Source organism: Oncorhynchus keta, chromosome 17 (genome assembly GCF_023373465.1).
Source record: "Oncorhynchus keta strain PuntledgeMale-10-30-2019 chromosome 17, Oket_V2, whole genome shotgun sequence".
NCBI classification, from domain to species: Eukaryota; Metazoa; Chordata; class Actinopteri; order Salmoniformes; family Salmonidae; genus Oncorhynchus; species Oncorhynchus keta.
Genome location: NC_068437.1, coordinates 15,195,737 through 15,209,028, shown reverse-complemented (window position 1 = coordinate 15,209,028; position 13,292 = coordinate 15,195,737). Strand labels below are relative to the sequence as shown.

General features: G+C 41.9%; 1 protein-coding gene across 2 annotated transcripts in view; it reads left to right on the top strand.

Moving 5' to 3' along the window:
• The first annotated feature begins 693 nt into the window (after window positions 1-693).
• LOC118396500 (nuclear transcription factor Y subunit beta) overlaps window positions 694-13,292 on the top strand; it is a 40,704-nt gene continuing 28,105 nt past the window's right edge. The window contains exons 1-3 of one of the 2 annotated variants that reach the window (XM_035790750.2): window positions 694-853; window positions 6,861-6,954; window positions 7,299-7,432. In XM_035790750.2, coding sequence (XP_035646643.1) covers window positions 6,861-6,954; window positions 7,299-7,432 — 228 coding nt within the window. In that variant the 5' untranslated portion in view covers window positions 694-853. Of the gene's footprint in view, window positions 854-929; window positions 1,191-6,860; window positions 6,955-7,298; window positions 7,433-13,292 lie in introns of those variants that run through there. The other variant, XM_035790751.2, reaches the window with a different exon arrangement.

The window sequence follows — 13,292 nt, the reverse complement described above, 5'->3', positions numbered from 1 at the left end:
CGAAAGGTTGCAAGTTCATATCCCAGAGCAGACAAGGTAAAAATCTGTCGTTCTGCCCCTGAACAGGCAGTTAACCCACTGTTCCTAGGCTGTCATTAAAAATAAGAAATTGTTCTTAACTGACTTGCCTAGTTAAATAAAAAACATTGGTGTTTAATATGAGGCCTCAAGTTTCAGCATGAAATATCTCTTTTTTTACACACGTATTTATTTTACTATGTCTAAATGTCTTTGTTTTAAATGTTTTGGCACCAAACTGGTGGCAGTTATGAAAAAAAGTGAATAGTTGGAAGAGTTGCAGTTAACTGAAAATAATTCCATTGTTGATTAGATGCTATTTTCTCTTGAACCATATGTTCTATCCCCTATAAACTCATTGACACACATATATATATATATATATAAATACCATATATGTATACATTTTTTAAAAGTGAATAAATGACCTAAATTACCATACCCTAGTTCTGACAATGTGAGACAATAATATTGCAGTTACTTCCTTCCCTTATGAAAAAAGATTGTCCAAAATATGACAGTCAGTCTTTTTTTGTTAAGGGTTATATGTGTGATATGTTTTGTGAGTTGAGAATGAGTCCAACAAACCGTCTAGTGAATAAAAATAAAATATTAAAAAACTTGTTCTGCATCTATATGACGAGTAGCCTAATTTCCAGATACCAGTAGTAGAAGACAGGTATATTGGACAGTGAAAACATTGCTCCCCTAGCGGCAGAGTGAGATAGAGATTTTGGGACGCAGAGCTTCGCGCTGGGACTGGTTCTCTCGCAGCCATTTTCTGTCCAACCACACGGCCGTTTAGAGAAGCTAACCAACCAGGGCTGTATCGGAGGTTTGTGGCTGGCTCCGGCCAATGATTGCTATCCGATTTCGCTTTACCTCGAATCGAAATCTCCGCATTTGACTGTTTCTTTTTATTTGATGGTAGTGTGAATGGGAATTAGCAGCGGGAAAGTAGAAATTAAGACTGCGAGTTGTTAAATTACAGGACTCGCTAGTAAATGGTTTCTCACGCACAGGCCCTCCAAACAAAGACTAGCTCAGACAATTCCTAAAATCATCTGTCAAATGTAGCTATGGTAATTGGCTATGTTAGGCATGGTGGTCGAACAGGTGAAGTCGACGGGACATCTTGAATATTGTTTAAACATGAAGAATTTTTCCAAATCGTGAGTTACTAATCGATTTAACAATGGCCATTAAATGGTGCGCTTTTTGATTTAGTATGAATGTGAGTTGGCTAGTACGAGCTAACATTAACGTTAGCTCTCCTTCCCATCTAGCTAGCGTATCTTGTTATCAATGCTAGCTAACGTTAGCTAGGTATCTAATGTTATCTTAAGTATAAATGATAACTGTTCTGTCTCCGCGTATTTACCTCGACCTCAATGCCGTCTCTGGGTTTTTGGCAAGTTCGCTTCGTCGACATAAGCCAGTTAACGTTATACTCGCTACTACTAGCCAACCAGTTAGCCATTGTATTCCCCTCTGGCTAGTTGTCAGTCAACGCGGGAACAAAGAGAATGTTGCAGAGCTCTGGAAAAACTAGTGTTAGCTAGACTCTAGCTGGGTAGTAAAAGCGGCTTATAGATTCATGACCATCCATGCCTGAACTAGTAACAAATCGTAATTTTATGCAACTGTATGTTAGATTCTCCATTCCATGCTAATGTGAATGTACTCTGTTTTAGCCGCGACTAGACAGCGGTGCTTACAGATAGAATGAGACAGATATTTCACCGGATGTATAAATGTGAAGCATCCGCTTGGTGTTTCCACTCCAGTAGCGGGGGGGTGGCCGGTGTTGTGCCGAAAATCACCACCCTACCAGACCCCCCTTCTAATTTTCTTAATTTTGTGGCTAGAGTCAAATACTTTATATATAGAACAAACTTCACGTCAGGAAAGGCAACCGAAATGAATCATACATGTACGTGTGTTATATTAAACAGAGGGAGTAAAATGTTGGCAAGCAATAAATGGCTGAATAATTATCCTTACACTTTCATAAATACTAGTCGAGTAAGACATGGGAGAGATGACACATTTTGGCAAAGAGATTTAATTCTAGACTAATAAAAATCAGTGGCAGATTTAGGTTGGAGCGACATGGGCAGCTGCCCAGGGTGGCAATTTACCGGGCCCCACCCGCACATGGGCGCCCCCGGGTGTGGGTGTGGGTGCGCGCTGAAGGGAGGGGGGGGGTTCGCTCAGGGCGCCATACAAGCTAGAACCACCACATAAACTTGAAACAAATAACCAAACTAAAAACTGGAGGCAAAAAAAAAATGCTTTCTGCTACAAAGATCAGCGAAATGTGGGAGGGAGGGAGGGGGGGGTTCGTCACAACACCGGCAGTGGGAGATTCTGCTAATGTTCTAATCGATTAAACATTCGATCTCAATACAGTTTTCTTAACGCAAAACTAAAATATGTTACTTAGAATGAACTACGTTTTGTAGACTACCCCTTTTCAAATATTTAAAAAGTTGCGTTGTTTGGAATGCAAAGACAAATTGAGTTATTTCACATGCATTCCCTAAGGCAAATATGCAAATATTCGCAAGAATGCGCCAATAGTATCTCGCTAGCTCGTGCTTGACTCTGCCCACCTTGCTTGTTCTGTCCACTGACTGTCCATTTCAAACGACAGGCTGTGGTCTATCTTGGTATAATTATACAAATCTTTGGCTACAACAACCTATGCTTTCTTCTTTGGTATCATTGCGTTCACACATTTTGTTTGTGCATGCAGCCACCTACTGTACTGTAGTGTGTGTTCAATCACGTTACATTTGTGATATAAAAAGGAAGGGGGATTAAAAATCCAATACCCCATTCTAGCACTATGCAAACAGCCTGGGAGGAGGAGACACCACCACTCAACACACCCTACCCTGTAACTCTTCTGAAGTCAAATCCCATAAACAGTACCAGTCAAAAGTTTGGACACACCTACTCATTCTCAGGGTTTTTCTTTATTAAAAAAAAAACTATTTTATACATTGTATAATAATAGTGAAGACAATCAAAGCTATGAAATAACACATGGAATCATGTAGTAACCAAAAAAGTGTTAAACAAATCAAAATATATTTTATATTTGAGATTTTTCAAAGTAGCCACCATTTGCCTTGATGGCAGCTTTGCACACTCTTGGCATTCTCTCAACCAGCTTCATGAGGAATGCTTTTCCAACAGTCTTGAAGGAGTTCCGAGCACTTGTTGACTGCTTTTCCTTCACTTTGTGGTCTAACACATCCCAAACCATCTCAATTGGGTTGAGGTTGGGGGATTATGGAGGCCAAGTCATCTGATGCAGCGCACCATCATTCCTTGGTCAAATAGCCTTTACACAGCCGGAAGGTTTGTTGGGTCATTGTCCTGTTGAAAAACAAATTATAGTCCCAGTAAACGCAAACCAGCTGGGATGGTGTATCACTGGAGAATGCTGTGATATTCATGCTGGTTAAGTGTGCCTTGAATTCTAAATAAATGACTGACCGTGTCACCAGCAAAGCACCATCACACCACCTCCTCCATGCTTCACGGTGGGAACCACACATGCCGAGATCATCCGTTCATCTACTCTACTTCTCACAAAGACATGGCAGTTGGAACCAAAAATTGCAAATCTGGTCTCAATCAGACCAAAGGACAGATTTCCACCGGTCTAAGGTCCATTGATCGTGTTCCTTGGCCCAAGCAAGTGGTGTCCTTTTTAATAGTGGTTTCTTTGCACCAATTTGACCATGAAGGCCTGATTCACGCAGTCTCTTCTGAACAGTTGATGTTGAGATGTGACTGTTACTTGAACACTGAAGCATTTATTTGGGCTGTGATTTCTGAGGCTGGTAACTCGAATGAACTTATCCTCTGCAGCAGAGGTAACTCTGGGTCTTCCTTTCCTGTGGCAGTACTCATGAGCCAGTTTCATCATAGCACTTGATGTTTTTTGCGACTGCACTTGAAGAAACGTTCTTGACGTTTTCCGTATTGACTGAACTTCGTTTTAATGTACTGATGGACTGTCATTTTTCTTTTCTTATTTGAGCTGTTCTTGCCATAATATGGACTTGGTCTTTTACCAAATAGGGCTATGTTCGGTATACCACCCCTATCTTGTTACAACAGAACTGATTGGCTCAAACGCATTAAGAAGGAAAGAAATTCCACTAACTTTTAACAAGGCACACCTGGTAATTGAAATGCATTCCAGGTGACTACCTCATGAAGGTTGAGAGAATGCCACAAGTGTGCAAAGCTTTCAAGGCAAAGGGTGGCTACTTTGAAGAAACTCAAATATAAAATACATTTTTATTTAACACTTTTTTTGGTTACTACATGATGTACTACTATATGTGTTATTTCATAGTTTGGATGTCTTCACTATTATTCTACAATGTAGAAAATAGTAAAAGTAAAGAACAACCCATGATGTGGTGTTTAGTTGGTGTTTCCTAACTTTTGACTGGTACTGTACCTAATACTTATCTGCAGCTGTCACCACCTCTATTTTCTGTGATTTAAGTTCCATTGCTGCGGTACAATTCATAAGCCATTGCTATGAACGATAAGAAGCCAAACTTACTGAAGAATAAATCACTCGTTGGCCTATCCCTTTGTGCTGGCACAAATCTACTTGCACCCTTGACCCATCCTTTAATTTCTTCACTGCCTCAGCATATGACACCTTCTACACTACTCTGACTCTAGCCACCTCAACCTGTCTGTCTCGCACCGGACACTTAAGATCCCCAGCAACATGGGCACCCCCTACAGTTGACACACACAACTTCATCCATCGAAACTACACAATCCTCTATCCCATGCCTTCCTGCACACTTCCCACATTTTGGAAATTCCATCCTACAAACTGCTGCTACATGACCATAAACGTTGCACCTGAAACAGCTCAGTAGATTCGGCACAAAAGCTCTAACAGGATAACAGATATCCTAACATGACTTTGTCAGGTAGAGACTCTGACACCTCATAAGGACTGCCGGTGGCTCCTCTGTTTCACCACCCTTGCGTCGCACCAAACAGCGCGGGCATCGCACCAAACAGTGGGTAAATTCCAAGGATCTTGTACTTCAATTGCTCCACCTTCACACTTAATACTACCCCAGTAATCCCTGCTTCCGATACCCTGTTCCTAAGATCAAAGTAAGAAACAGATCTTGACCCAAGTTGTGTGACACGGAGCGCCTGCTCCCTCTGATTAGAAGAAACAAACAAATATCACAAGTCCACTACAGTTTACGTTCACTGATTCAACTGCACAAAACTAGTTTCTCACCCACCCTGAAGCCACATGGATCAGCCCAAGGGAAAGGTCCACTTTCTCCAAAAACCTCACTCCTACTGGACCAGATTCTTCTTTATCATGTCCAACGATGCTAAGCTCGGGTTCCAAGCCCTTCAGAACACCTTCCACCTCACTTAACTTAACCTCATGCACTTCTATTGCCCCTACAGAACTCGGTCTGGCACACGGCTCATTCTGTTTGCACTTCACAACACCACTCTTCTTCGACAGCCCATTCATTGTTATCGCCGTCTTCCTCAGATTCAAATCCAACCTCTGCTTTCTTCTTTCTCTTCCTCTTTTTATACCTCCATTCCTCCTCAGAAATTCATGTTTCTGTGTCCATGCCCCAATATTCCTGATCTTGTTCCATGATTCCCATGTAGCACCATTCTGCTCAAGACCACTTGTTTCATGCCAGCTAACAACCGCAAGATGTCCTCTTCGTCTGAAAAAAAATGCTTCCCAGGCGACTATAACATGTGCTTTCAGTTTTTGATTGGCTATTTGGATAGTTCATCCAGCCAGTGATTGGTTAATGTAGCTAAAACAGAAACCGGTTAGAATACACAGTCAACCCATATTGTTGTATTTCCCATGAATGGATTAGGGTCTATCTGCAGACCGTGTTTTCTACATGCTGTGCCCACTATGTGTCACTTACTACATGTCACGCCCACTGCTATTGAGGCTGTTATCGAGCTAGGACACTTGCACACACTGTCCTTTGCCACAGTTATTTTAACATTACGACGAGGGTAATCACAACCCGGTAGTGCCATGCGGGAGTTGAGTTGTCGACATTAGCTAGTTACTTCCCACATCGTAACGTTAACAGAACTGCGGGAAAGCAGTGCTTAGCAGGTGGGGGCGAAAGACACTGTACCGGTGTCCCCTAGCCTCGCTAGTTAGAAGCTCCCTTTGGTGGTTGGCATTGGTGCATTACTGCAAGCTACTGTGCTGGAGTGTGGCGCAGAGACAGAGCTCGCAGCCTCAATGGCAGTGGATATGGCATGTGTAGTGGAAATATTCAGTCAATAATATTTCTCAAATACCAGAGCCAGTGAGTTCAAATAGACTTTATTACAAAGTAACACAAGCCGAGCTGGTTCATGAAGCAACTGCCTTTCCAGCCTTGGCACACAAGTTTTATACAGTTTTCATCCTTACGTCACACACATAGTAACTCCTCTTCATGTTAATGATTCATCCCCTCTGGCATTTAGCCACCATTATCTTCTTGCCTTGGTTTCACATTAGGTCATAGATTCCATTGGTGGCGTAACCACAGCGACCGTAAACATTAGGCCATAGCAATGGTTTTAAAATAAACAGACATGCAGACTCCCAAGACAGGTGCATGTCTAATGGTGTCTAATGACCTAGACACACACACACACACACACACACAGAGGGCACTTATTCTTACTACTCTAAGATGTCACACATGTACTGAAAAGTTCCCAATACTTGTAGTTAATTATATATATATATATATATATAAGTTATAACTTCTGTCTGTTTACAGATGGATGGCGACAGTTCAACCACCGACGCCTCTCAGTTGGGAATGTCAGGGGAGTACATGGCAGGAAGCCACTACGTTCTTCAATCACAGGACGGTAGGTGGTGGAACTCACCTCACAGACTAAGCACCCCTAATCAGCAACATCCTCTTTTCTGACATCCACAATCCCTTGGTCATAATAACTTGGGTGCCCAATGATGCTGGACACAATCAGAGCACCCCTATATAAACATAAAGATACTGACATGGCACTATCACCTTTCACAAGCCCAAAGATGCTTTACAAATAACCAGGCTTACATACTGTAGTAATCATAAATTATCAGGCTTGACATGAACCAAGTCACATGTAGATTTTATCGAGATGCAAGTAGAGAAGATTTGTATAGGCACAATGTGGTGTTGAATAGGGATCTAACATGCCCCTCTCCCTGACAGATGATGGGGATGAGAGCCTGCATGACCATGAGGAAGGCAACGGCAGCAAGGAAAACTTCCGTGAGCAGGACATCTACCTCCCCATCGCTAACGTGGCTCGCATCATGAAGAACGCCGTCCCACAGACAGGAAAAGTATGGATTCAAATCAAATGTTATTTATCACGTGGCGAATACAGCTGGTGTAGACTTTACAGTGAAATGCTTGCTTACGAACCTTTCCCAACGATGCAGAGGTTACAAAATAAAATAGTAACTAACACGAGGAATAAAATACAGAGGAATGGAGGAAGTACCAGTACCAGATCAATGTGCAGAGATACTTGAGGTAGATATGCACATGAAGGCAAGGTAGTGACTAGGCATTCAGATAGATAATAAGAGTAAAATGGAAACAGTAGCAGCAGCAAATTATGAGTGTAAAAGTGTGTGAGTGTGTATGTATGTATGTTTGTGTTGTGTCTTAGGGTTGGGCGGTATACCGTATTTTACGATATAATGGTATTGATGCACGGCCCGGTGTGGTGGAATATTCTAATCAAGTGTGAGAGACTTTGTCATTTCTTCAAACAATCATCTTTGTCAACCTCTAGTGACTCCCGGGTCCGGGAGCGTAATCATCGACTGACACTAATTAGCATAACGCGACAGACATAAATATTCCTAGCTTAGCCTTTTGTTAATCACCCTGTCATCTCAGATTTTCAAAATATACTTTACAGCCAAAGCTAGACAAGCATTTGTGTAAGTTTATCGATAGCCTAGCATAGCATTTTGTCCAGCTAGCAGCAGGTAACTTGGTCACGGAAATCAGAAAAGCAATCAAATGAAATCGTGTACCTTTGATGAGCTTCGGATGTTTTCACTCACGAGACTCCCAGTTAGATAGCCAATGTTCCTTTTTTCCAAAAATATAATTTTTGTTGGCGAAATAGCTCCGTTTGTTCTTCACGTTTGGCTGAGAAATCGCCTGGAAATTGCAGTCACGAAAACGCCGAAAAATATTCCAAATTAACTTCATAATATCGACAGAAACATGGCAAACGTTGTTTATAATCAATCCTCAAGGTGTTTTTCAAATATCTATTCGATAATATATCCACCAGGACAATTGGTTTTTCAGTAGGACCGATTGGAATAATGGCTGCCTCTGTATTTTACGCGAGAATCACTCTGGGAGCCATTAGGTTACCAGTTGTGCAATGTGGCCGCTTACGGGTATTCTTCAACATAAATGCGTAAAACTGCGTCACAATGCTGTAGACACCTTGGGGAATACGGAGAAAAAGAAATCTGGTTGATAGCCCATTCACTGCTCAATAGGGACGCATTGGAACGCAGAGCTTTCAAAAGATGAGTCACTTCCGGATTGGATTTTTCTCAGGCTTTCGCCTGCAACATCAGTTCTGTTATACTCACAGACAATATTTGTACAGTTTTGGAAACTTTAGAGTGTTTTCTATCCTAAGCTGGCAATTATATGCTGGGTGAAATGGTTACCTCAGTCTGTCGCAACTGAGTGAGGCTAATGGGGGGCAAAATGACAGGAAGTCACTCCAGACATGGTTCCTCTAACGGTAGCTCAACGGTTCCCCCAAGTTGGGCAAGCAAGCACCTTTGACTGTCGGCCCAAATGATGTATGGTCGTACTGGTCACACACACACAAAACATGAATCTTTCGCCCAGAAACAGGCTCCAAACAGAACAATAGCTCTATCGCTGACCTGACCTCAGCCCAAATTCCTCGCTTCTCCCCAACTCACAGCTGTCATGTTGACTTGTATCAGACTGTACCCTTCTCCTTTCCATAGGATACCTGATGTCTAAGAATAACATGTTCTGACAGAATGTAAACGTTCCCCTCTCTCCCTCAGTACCATGAACAAGGATATTTCATATTTTAAATTTAGAAGTCAGAACCCATTACAACAATGCTGTTTTTATTTAGCTTCTTAATATAAATCCACTAGCGTTCTATAATGACACTTAGTTTGTGTTTCTTACATCAGCAAACAGCTAGTCTGTCTTAGCAAATTGCCCTAAATATTTTGAGACGTTAATTGTTAGCCGCTAATGCTAATAGCTAGCTAGCTAATAAATGTACTGAGAGCAAACGTAGCTTGCTAATACAGCCTGAAAATGCCAGTGGTGGTGTTGACCTAAATCAGCATGTTTGTGCAACAGTATCTTCTAAATCAAATCGGAATACATGATGCATGAATATATTAGCTACGAGAAAACATTCAATGTAGCAGAAGATTATAGGGTCCCCTTGGAAACACTTAACAACAATTTGGTTCCTACCCTGTCACAATAACTCTTCCCTGGCATTTTCATTCATTCTCATGTCAAACAACACTGTATTCAAAGTGCCTACTATTATATTCTAACTATAGAATTAGAATAATCATTATATTTCCATGATTCCAACAGTTCACCCAAGTTTTTTGCTCCAAATTGATGAAAATGAAAATATTGTTTTGTTCTTTAGTATGAAACAATCAGAATGGAGAAAGACCCATTGAAATATGTGTTGCAACTGTTGCAACGCGTACATTCTAAGTGATTTCAATGGGTCTTTCTCCATTCTGATTGTTTCATACTAAAGAACAAAACAACATTTTAAATTTCTGCACTCATTTGAGTCCATTTCCACACTACGCACCATATGGGCAATAAATCTAGGGCTTATGTTTAATAAAATGCTGCAGTTGGGATTCGACTTCTGATTTAGAGCAAAAACTTGGGTGAACTCTGAATCATGGAAATAGAATGATAATTCTGTAAACTCGAACGGATGACTAGGAAAATCGAGGTCAAACAGCTGAGAAGATTTATACCCTCCTGTTAGGCAGTTTCATCCTTGCACATCGAGACATCCAATACATCGCTGTTGCTAGGCAGGAACTCGGGTGGTGTGTGTCAATCAATCAAATTTATTTATAAAGCCCTTTTACATCAGCCGATGTCACAAAGTGCTGTACAGAAACCCAGCCTAAAACCCCAAACAGCAAGCAATGCAGCTGTAGAAGCACAGTGGCAAGGAAAAACTCCCTAGAAAGGCCGTAGCCTAGGAAGAAATCTCAAGAGGAACCAGGCTATGAGGGGTGGCCAGTCCTCTTCTGGCTGTGCCGGGTAGAGATTATAACAGAACATGTTCATAGATGACCAGCAGGGCCAGAAAATAATAATCACAGTGGTTGTAGAGGGTGCAACAGGTCAGCACCTCAGGAGTAAATTGGCTTTTCGTATTCGATCATTCAGAGTTAGAGACTGCAGGTGCGGAAGAGGGAAGCATACTTAATTTTACACAGGTCACTGGATAAGAAAGAAATACTCCAGATATCACAGACTGACCCTAGCTCACAGACACATTAAATTATTGCAGCATAAATACTGGAGGCTGAGACAGGAGGGGTCGGGAGACACTGTGGCCCTGTCCGACGATACCCCCGGACAGGGCCAAACAGGCAGGATTTAACCCCATCCACTTTGCCAAGAACAGCCCCCACACCATGAGAGGGATATTTTAAACCTACTACCCTGAGACGAGTGTAACCCACAAAGATCTCCCCCATGGCACGAACCCGAGGGTGGCACGAACCCGAGGGGGGCGCCAACCCGGACAGGAAAATCACGTCAGTGACTCAACCCACTCAAGTCATGCACCCCTCCTAGGGACGTCATGGAAGAGCACCAGTAAGCCAGTGACCCAGCCCCCTTAATAGGGTTAGAGGCAGAGCATCCCAGTGGAGAGAGGGGAACTGGCCAGGCAGAGACGGCAAGCCTTCACACCCCTGGCCAGACTACTCAATCATCGGACCTACTGAAGAGATGAGTCTTCAATAAAGACTTAAAGGTTGAGACCGAGTCTGCATCTATCACATGGATAGGCAGACCATTCCATAAAAATGGAGCTCTATAGGAGAAAGACCCTGCCTCCAGCTGTTTGCTTAGAAATTCTAGGGACAATTAGGAGCCCTGCGTCTTGTGACCGTAGCGTACGTGTAGTAGGTATGTACGGCAGGACCAAATCAGAAGATAGGTAGTATCAAGCCCATGTAATGCTTTGTAGGTTAGCAGTAAAACCTTGAAATCAGCCCTAGCCTTAACAGGAAGCCAGTGTAGAGCGGCTAGCACTGGAGTAATATGATCACATTTTTGGGTTATAATCAAGATTCTAGCTGCAGTGTTTAGCACTAACTGAAGTTTATTTAGTGCTTTATCCAGGTAGCAGGAAAGTAGAGAATTGCAGTATTCTAATCTAGAAGTGACAAAAGCATGGTTAAGTTTTTCTGCACCATTTTTGGACGTAAAGTTTCTGATTTCTGCAATGTTACGAAGATGTAAACGCTGTCCTTGAAACATTCTTGATATGTTCGTCAAAAGAGAGATCAGGGTCCAGAGTAACGCTGAGGTCCTTCACAGTTCTATTTGAGATGACTGTACAACCATCAATTAATTGTCAGATCCAACAGAAGATCTCTTTGTTTCTTGGGACCTAGAACTAGCATCTCTGTTTTGTCAGAGTTTAAAAGTAAAACATTTGCCGCCATCCACTCCCTTATGTCTGAAACACAGTCTTCCAGGGAGGGCAATTTTGGGGCTTCACCATGTTTCATTGAAATGTAAAGCTGTGTATCGTGCGCATAACAGTGAATGTTAACATTATGTTTCCGAATGACATCCCCAAAAGGTCAAATATATAGTGAAAACAATAGTGGTCCTAAAACGGAGCCTTGAGGAAAACCAACATTTACAGTTGATTTGTCAGAGGACAAACCATCCACAGAGACAAACTGATATCTTTCCGACAGATAATATCTAAACAATGCCAGAACTTGTCCGTGTGGATCAATATGTGTTTCCAATCCCTCCAAAAGAATGTGCTGATCGATGGCATCAAAAGCAGCACTAAAGTCTAGGAGCACTAGGACAAATGCTGAGCCTTGGTCTGACGCCATTACAAGGTCATTTACCACCTTCACGAGTGCAGTCACAGTGCTATGATGGGGTCAAAAACCAGACTGAAGCATTTAGTTTCCATTGTTTGTCTTCGGTAAGGTAGTGAGTTGCTGCACAACAGCTTTTTCTAAAAAATTTGAGAGGAATGGGAGACTCGATATAGGCCGATAATTTTTATATTTTCCTGGTCAAGGTTTTGCTTTTCACGAGAGGCTTTATTACTGCCACTTTTAGTAAGTTTGGTACACATCCGGTGGATAGTGTTGGATTCGGGGTAAACTTTGAAACCCCACCACTTTAAGGAATACCTAGGATAGGATAAGTAATCCTTCTCACCCCCCTTTAAGATTTAGATGCACTATTGTAAAGTGACTGTTCTACTGGATGTCATAAGGTGAATGCACCAATTTGTAAGTCGCTCTGGATAAGAGCGTCTGCTAAATGACTTAAATGTAAAATGTAAATGATTGACATACCGGAGACATTATAGATCAGAAGCATAGTATATTAAGGAGTGTAAGACTGGTTTTTACATAAGAAGTTAATGGTTCTCTGTAGAAAGACAGATGGCTTTGGAATGTGTTGGGTGGACGGGAGGAAGTCAGAATTGCAATAGGGCAAGTGGATGAACATCTGTGGATTAGGTTGAGGTCAAGAGGTCAGGTCAGATCCCCTGAAGGGAGAAATTATGATTCATTACCCTATTACCCTCTTCCTGTCGAACCATAAATTGTAAGGATTGGAGAGAGGGAGGAGTTCCTAAATGGGAGTATATATATATATTTGTGATGGTGGAAACATGCTTTTTTCTGAATACAGCTGTGTCGACCATTTTGGGAATTATTAAACTTGGTTAACCTCTCTGGGATATGTGGGACACTAGCGTCCCACCTCGCCAACAGCCAGTGAAATTGCAGGGTGTCGAATTCAAACAGAAATCTCATAATTAAAATTCCTCAAACATACAAGTATTATACACCATTTTAAAGATAAACTTCTTGTTAATCCAGCCACAGTGTCTGATTTTCA